General features: G+C 41.8%; 1 protein-coding gene across 2 annotated transcripts in view; it reads right to left on the bottom strand.

The window, feature by feature from the left end:
• Nucleotides 1-6035, bottom strand: part of LOC115370951 (hepatitis A virus cellular receptor 1 homolog) — a 29311-nt gene extending 23276 nt beyond the window's left edge. For both annotated transcript variants that reach the window (XM_030068035.1, XM_030068033.1), the window contains exons 1-2: nucleotides 5685-6035; nucleotides 1397-1742 (exon numbers count right to left, since the gene is read on the bottom strand). In XM_030068035.1, the coding sequence (XP_029923895.1) occupies nucleotides 1397-1478 (82 nt within the window). In that variant the 5' untranslated portion in view covers nucleotides 1479-1742; nucleotides 5685-6035. The remainder of the gene's footprint in view (nucleotides 1-1396; nucleotides 1743-5684) is intronic.
• Between the last annotated feature and the right edge of the window lie 2140 nt (nucleotides 6036-8175).

Consider the following 8175-nt stretch of genomic DNA (forward strand, 5'->3'; position numbering starts at 1 on the left):
CAATTCAGTAATTCACATGACATTTTATACATTTTTCAGATTCTACACATGGCTTTGGAATGAAACCCTGCCCTCTCAGATTTCTACTTACCTGTCAGGACACAGATGGTGGTGAAGGTCAAGTGAAGGACTGCCAGCATGATAGTTGTTGTCTTACCCACATGCGATAACAGGCAAACTGAACAACAGACACTGACACACAGACACGGTGATGCCACTTCCTTTTTCCAGTAACGCTGATTATTTATAGAGACAGTCTGCTGTTGCCAAAGAGCCCTGACCAAAGAGCAATACTTTTTATAAACTGTCTGGTAAAAACAAGAGCCCTGCAGGTTCCTCTAGCATTCTACAAACAGTTTGTTGAGATGAAAAAAACCCTAAGCCAGCTATCTTGGAGGAACTCACTTCTTTTGGAACAGCAGTTGTGAACGGCTGATTGTGTTTGTACGAAAGCAACAGCCATCACAACAGAACTGAATACACATGGCTAATGTTATGACATTGAATTGAGAGTGAATTGACAGCTCTCTCTCCTACTCTCCTCAGTGCCTGAAATCAGTGAGCACGTTTACATGCACACTTATTCCTGTATTAACCGGAATATTCGCAATATTCCGGTTGCGCACTTGTCATGTAAGCACGCACCTAACCCGATTAAGGTCATATTCCGGTTGGAGAGAATTCCGAATAAGCCCCCTGGAATATTCCTGTTCCAACCGGAATATTGGGGCATGTAACCACCTTAGTCGGAAAACTCCCCGAACCGGAATATTCAGTCACGACTGCGCATGCTCGACTCACAAGGAATTCTGTGGCGTCTTAGTTGCTATGGTTACCTGCAAGCGGGGAAAACGGCAGGGCGAACAGCAGCAAGAGCCAGGAGACTGCAGTCTGCCTTCAGCTAATGAAAGACTTAAATATCACGGAGGGAAATCCAGAATTTCCCTGGTTGGGATCAATAAAGTATATCTATCTATCTAAGAAAAAGAAGAAGAAGACCAGACGCCTATACGCGTACTGCTGCCCCCCGCGGCTGAGTGTCGCATTACGTCAGAGAGTGGAATACGCCGAAACACGGGGGCATGCCAAGTAACATGTAAACGGAATATTCCAGTTGCCGCGGCGCAGTTACCTTAGCCGGAATATTGAGCCGAACTGGAATATGGTGTGCATGTAAACGTACTCAGTGTGTGTGTTGATCAACTGCAGGTGTGTGTCATTTGGTCAGCTGACAGAATGCTGTTGGCTGATGTTATGACCCAGCCAATCAGTGTTATGACTGGGAGTCATTTATTTGTTGTGTTTACATTTTTCGTGTGCTGACAGCTCTTTCTCTCCCCTCCCTCTCTGCATCAGCAATCAGCTGTCTGTGTGAATGAGCTGCAGGTGTGTGTACCTCTCCCAGCTGACCAGGTGACCGAGCTGCTGCCTGCTGATTGGCTGATCATCCACTTCAAATACCAGCTGATCCCAGCCATCAGTCTCTCTCTGTTTCTCCTACTCCCAACTGACAGCAGCCGGCTAGTTAGAGTGTTCACTTTACTGTGTGTGCACCGTTCAGGTGGAGATCAGTCACGCCACACTACTGTGTGTGGTGGTGTGTGCATATATGTAAAGTGAAAAAAGGATTCAATTCCGCGGTCGTAGATCTAATGATCTTCCAGGGTCAGGCTCGCCATCACTCTGGCTCCGTCATCCAGGCAGATCCAGTCCAAATCCAAGGGTATCTCAAAAAACCTGACCTACAATAAGTAGGATCAGAACACATATTTTCATTTTCTCAGATCTCAAAACATGAATTATTGAACATAAATCACTTTAAATTTATACTGACTCCATATCTGTAGAGAACAGTTGCTTTAACTGAATTCTTATTGTAATATAATATCACAATTGCTTAGCAAAATTATCAACTCAAAATATCATGTTATGATATAAAAATAATTATTTTTTTCCCTCTTAACAGTAGTATAATTTTTTATGTTCTTCACATAGCATTTAACATATTAATTAATACAAATAACCAAGATATAAACCCTTTTTGCAATGTTCACAGTAGGTAAACATGACTTAACCCATTTAAGCCCACCAGCAACTATAGTTGCCGGAGTCTATGCCTGTCATTTTCTACTCAAAATAAAAAAAATCTATATGTTACTCATATAGTTTTCTTCAATTATATGATAGCAGACAACTTAGACAAAGGTTTTAAGAAAAAAAAAAAAGTTTGCAAGTGCTTCCTGTCAAATGACATCATCGACTTCCTGCCCCTTCCTCCCGAGAACATGGCGGCAGCAAACCCTCCCAGAAAGAGCTAATTTTCTTTAAATTATGATGTTTTCAACCCTGACATGTATATATGTATTTAATCATACAAGTCTCTAGAATAACCCCAAAAAAGAATTTTGTACCTGGGATAAATAGTTTTTTGTTTATGGGCAAATTTGTGCAAGCGGCAACTATAGTTGCTGGTGGGCACATAGCTTGTAACTACCATGGGAAAACACTGTTTGCAATATTGCTCATGAATTACTTATTTTAAATTGTAGAATGATGTACAATGGCTCATTTTAATCCTCTTAGATTACCTTTTCGAACTATATAAGGACATAGGTGTTCAAAAGCCACATGTCCCTAGATTTTGACACATTCACACACCTCATCTTGCTCGCTGCTAACATAATCGATCCGCCTTTGCTTTAGTATTGAACTGAGGTAAAAGACTGACTGTCCAATTGGAGATGCTTTTCCCTTCATACACAAGTACTAACCCCAACCAATGCCCCCACCCCCTCACCCAATCCCCCCATTTGGTAGCTAACACACACACACACACACACACACACACACACTCTACCCAGGACCTATCCCCAGTCCCCCCAATCTCCTCCTCTGCTATATGTTAGCACTTTTCATATAATAATCAGGTACCAAATGAATTATCATGTCTATATTCATGGATGACATAAGAGGAAAATCAGTTTTTAGAGGTTTTGGGTCATGTTTGAAAAATGAAAAGTCCATACTGTTTTGACATGAGGACTACAGTTCATAATGTTTATGTTTTATACGATGTTTATCTATTTCACATGCACTTTGTCATTTCAAACTTTATAAGTGCTTTTTAAACTTGTTATGGACTTTTAAAAAATGCTAATGACCCTTTATGAAATTCTTTTAATTGGCTTACATTTGCTGCAATTGGTGCTTTGACGTATCCAACTTGTTCCCACATTTTTTGTCGGTTTGGATTGACAAAGTGTTATTTAATGTTTTAAACCTTTGAATTGATATTTTAATCTTCAATTTTGTGCTAAAACAGATTTGAGCTTACATGTAGCTCCAGCATAAAGATTGTTTATCTATAAAGAAAATTGCTGGAATATATATTTTTTTTATTTCATGATTTGATTTGACCATTGTTCAACATGTAGCTTAGAGGAACCAGGATTCGAACCGGCAACCCTATGATCATTGGGTGACCCCATCACTATCTGCCTGGGCCAATAATTCATATCCATGTACAGTTTTAGATCAATTGCTCAAGCCAAACTGAGGAGATACAATGGCAGCTTACCAGCCATTGATTTACTGGTTTAGACCTTGATACAAGGTATGTGCCCACCGGCAACTACTGACCCTTTGCAGACACATCACAATTATCACGTGACATGGGAAGCGGCGCCATGACGGACGGCAGAAGAACAATGGACGTCAATTTAAGACAAGGGGGCGCATTGTAGTTCGTGCTATTTTGTGGTTGTAGATAGTTTTTAATTTACTTTCATGGTGGTAAGATGGTGATTTCCGTGCAGTGTGCCAACAGGCTGTGAGCCTAATCTAGCCTTTTACAGGATCCTTTTGATGCGGACAGAAGACATTGACGGGTAGCTGCTAACAATCATAAGGACTGGCAGCCGTCCAAACCGTTAGCTAACAAGGACTCTTCATATTAGCTGGCACTCCTAATTCAGCAATAAGCCCCGAGAAGCCGTGGGTTACAGAGGTTTTACAGCGGCTGAGGGGCGTTCTAAGGCACGACGCGCAGCCGCTGTAAAATCACTGTAACCCACGGCTTCTTGGGGCTTATTGCTGAATTAGGAGTGCCAGCTAATACGAACAGAGTCCTGAGAAGGACTAGCTAGCTAATGTTAGTAGCTAGCTAGCATCGCTACTAGTAAACAAACCCTACTTGAGTTTGTTAGCTAAAGGTAGCTACGTTAGCTAACTACACTGAGTTTGTTTTGACTGACTCTAACATGGCTAAGGTTATATAAGTCTGATAACGCGTTAATATGAAATTGACCTTGTAAAAATGCTCACTGCAGATCCGGGAGTATTTGGACGGCTGTCAGTCCTTATGATGGATAGCAGCTACCCGTCACTGTCTTCTGTCCGCATCAAAAGGTCTCCTGTAAAAGGCTAGATTAGGCTCACAGCCTTGCCTGTTGGCACACTGCACGGAAATCACCATCTCACCACCATAAAAGTAAATAAAAAAAGTATATACAACTACGAAATGTCACTAAAGGCTGAATTATGCTTCAGCGTTGGAAGAGCGTACGGGGGTTGTGCGAAGCACGCATTTCCTACGCAGCGCGTGTGTGTCCAACATACCTCTGCAAACACACAGAGCAATTCTCCTCCCACCAGCGTAGACCCTGTGACGTATGGTCGCTGCTCTTCTGTGGCGAGTGGACGAGTCGTATAGGTGCGGGCACTCTCCAAAGTTTTCAAACACAACCGACGAGTCGAGACACAACAGTTTAAAAAAAAAAAAAAACGGCGCTGACGGCACAACAACAGGAATGTGATGCCGGTTGCAACGAAATGCCGGAAATAGTGTACTTCGGCGGACCAATCACAGCTCGTGGGGCTGCCTAGGGTCCGCGTAGTTACAATTTTTGGGAGGCGCGCGGCAAGGCCCTGCGGCGGTCGCACAACCCCCGTAAGCTTCGCACAACCTCCGTACGCTCTTCCTACACGGAAGCATAATTCAGCCTTAAGTCTAACGCGCCTCCTTGTCTTACATTGACGTCCACTGCTCTTTTGCCGTCCATCATGGCGTTCATATTTCGCGCGACTGGATCTGACGTCACGTGCAAAGGGTTAAAAAAAAAAAAAAAAAAAGTCATTAAACTGCTATTTTCTTCAAAGCAGAGTACAAAATGGAAAAATACATACGTAACATGATTGTTAGTGACTCAACTGACATAATTATATGCATGAAACCTTTGAAAAAAATTTGGGCACAAACGGGTTAATGTACTCACAATGCACAAATAAAGCACCAGACACACACACAGTTCACCATAACTAAAAAGCTTAACAAAAGGACCTTCAAAACACTGCATCAATGCTTAATGCATCAGTGCTTGGTGTGTGTGTGTCAGCCTAGCAGGGCTGTTTGGTACTGGAGCTAGCATTTCACCGTTAGCATCCATGCTAGCGGTTAGCTCGCGGCATTAGCTTCCGCGCTAACGGTTAGCTCGCGGCATTAGCATCTTAGTTTTTTAGCTTTACACAAAATAAAACAGCCGCTCACCAATACATCTCCCTTCAGCATTGAGCCTAGGGCTCCGCCGTTAGCTTTTATACTAGCGGGTAGCTCGTGAAATTAGCTGTTGTTGTGTTGAATTAGTGGTCTAGCATTTAGCCTTTAGCAGGACAAAACGGCTGCATACCAATGCGATTCTCCTTCCGAGCGAATCCTCCAGCTGCACTCCAGCAGGGCCGGGTCGTCCGGGAGAATTCCACTGTAGATATTTTTTCCGAGCTTTTATTAGGTTTCACAGTTTAATCCACTTTCTTGCATCCACCGTCCTGATATGAGGGTCGTGCCCAAAACGTGTTCGCGTTCGCGCTCAATGTGGTGCTCAATGTACGCTGGCGACGAGGGGCGATTCGGGCGACAGCGGCGACGGGCGACGAGCGACGTGAGCGACGAGCGAATTGAGCGACGCGATGCGAGCGAAAAAAGTTGAGAAAATCTCAACTTTATGCAAATGAGGAGCGACGCGACCGAGGCGACGGCCAATAGCGAGCCGATCTGGATTCCCACGGCGGCAAAAGTTGACCGGAGTATGAGAGAGGAGGAGGACGGATGATGGAGGAGAAACTGATAACTATGGTCTCAGGTTTTCCAGAGCTCTATGATTCAAGCTTGCTTATATACAGGGACAAAAACAAATGTACAGGGACAAATACAAAAAAAACCTCCACACCTCCGATTTCTCATGCTGAAGTGCTCATTAAGAGCCTTTTTTCTTGACTAAAAACGATTCTGTTTATCTGTGATCTATCGGCTGGGCCACTTTTACAAGAGGCTTAGCCAATCAGAAGAATCTTTTCGATCAATCAGGGACTTCCACTCATCCCACCGGCATATTATCCAATGAAATGAATGAGTTAGAAGCTACTCACATTACAAATTTTGTACCGCGCCCAAGCGTTCATGCACGAGCACATGCACGGTCACGCACGCAGCGCGAACGTGGAAACGGTGTAAATCAGTCCTTCTCAAATAGTGGGGCGCGCCGATGCCAGGGGGGGGGGGGGCGCGTGTGACCCTGGGGAACATGCTTTTTTTTTGCCGTACTGGAATAAAGTGTAATTGCACATCCACTACAGTAGTTGGCAGTGGCGCTCTCATTGTCAGAGTGTGTGCAGGGAGTATTAGCTCTATGGTGTAGGGTTTTTTTTGCACCGAGCAGGCGATATGAAGTGTAGTAAACAAACCCTCAAGAGACAACATGAAACATTTTTTAACAGGGATGAAAAGAAAGGCGGAGAGAGACGAAGACAATGAGACAAAAGAAAGTCACCCGAAAGCTAAGACGAGGAAATATGACGAAGCGTATGTAGCGCTTGGCTTCACTGTGACTACAGTGGGAGACGAGGAAAGACCGGTGTGTTTACTGTGTCTAAAAATGCTGGCAGCGGACAGCATGAAGCCAAATAAATTAAGGCGCCACTTAAAGACATTACACCCCAATGACGCTGATAAGCCGATGGAGTTTTTTCAGCGAAAACGTGCCGAATATTGCCAACAATCATCCCGCTTTGTGAATGGTACTTCAGTAAACCAGAGAGCACTGTTAGCATCATATAAGGTGGCGTACCAAATTGCTCAGAGCAAAAAACCCCACACCATAGCAGAGGAGCTGATACTGCCTGCAGCATTAGACATGGTCTCTGTCATGCTGGATGACGCCCCTTACCAAAAAGAAGTAAACTTCTAGTTTACCTTTCCAAGTATACTTAAGTGGAGTTTGAGTATACTTTATCAAGTATACTTTCATTACCAAGTATACTTGTATTTATGTACTAGTAGTGTACTTACATATGTACTAGTTAGTATACTTACTATAGTTTACTTATACTAAAAGTACCCTGATTTGGCCCACTTTTGAGTATACGCAAGTAAACTTCAAGATTACTTTACTTATATATAAGTATACTTAAATTATACTATTACCTGTACTTGAATGGTACTATTCCTTTACTTAACATAAACCATTTATATACTCAAAGAACTTGAAGTACACTACTGAAGACTTCCTTAAGTATTAATGAAGTATATATAAGTATACTTAAATTATACTATTTCATGTACTTGAGTTGTACTTAAAGTAAACCATTCATATACTCATTAGTGTACTTGAAGTACACTACTGAAGACTTCCTTAAGTATTAATGAAGTATATATAAGTATACTTAAATTATACTATTTCATGTACTTGAGTTGTACTTGAGTTGTACTTAAAGTAAACCATTTGTATACTCATTAGTGTACTTGAAGTACACTACTGAAGACTTCCTTAAGTATTAATGAAGTATATATAAGTATACTTAAATTATACTATTTCATGTACTTGAGTTGTACTTAAAGTAAACCATTCATATACTCATTGTGTACTTGAAGTACATTACTGAAGACTTCCTTAAGTATTAATGAAGTATATATAAGTATACTTAAATTATACTATTTCATGTACTTGAGTTGTACTTGAGTTGTACTTAAAGTAAACCATTCGTATACTCATTAGTGTACTTGAAGTACACTACTGAAGACTTCCTTAAGTATTAATGAAGTATATATAAGTATACTTAAATTATACTATTTCATGCACTTGAGTTGTACTTAAAGTAAACCATTCATATACTCATTAGTGT

Source organism: Myripristis murdjan, chromosome 14 (genome assembly GCF_902150065.1).
Source record: "Myripristis murdjan chromosome 14, fMyrMur1.1, whole genome shotgun sequence".
Taxonomy (NCBI): domain Eukaryota; kingdom Metazoa; phylum Chordata; class Actinopteri; order Holocentriformes; family Holocentridae; genus Myripristis; species Myripristis murdjan.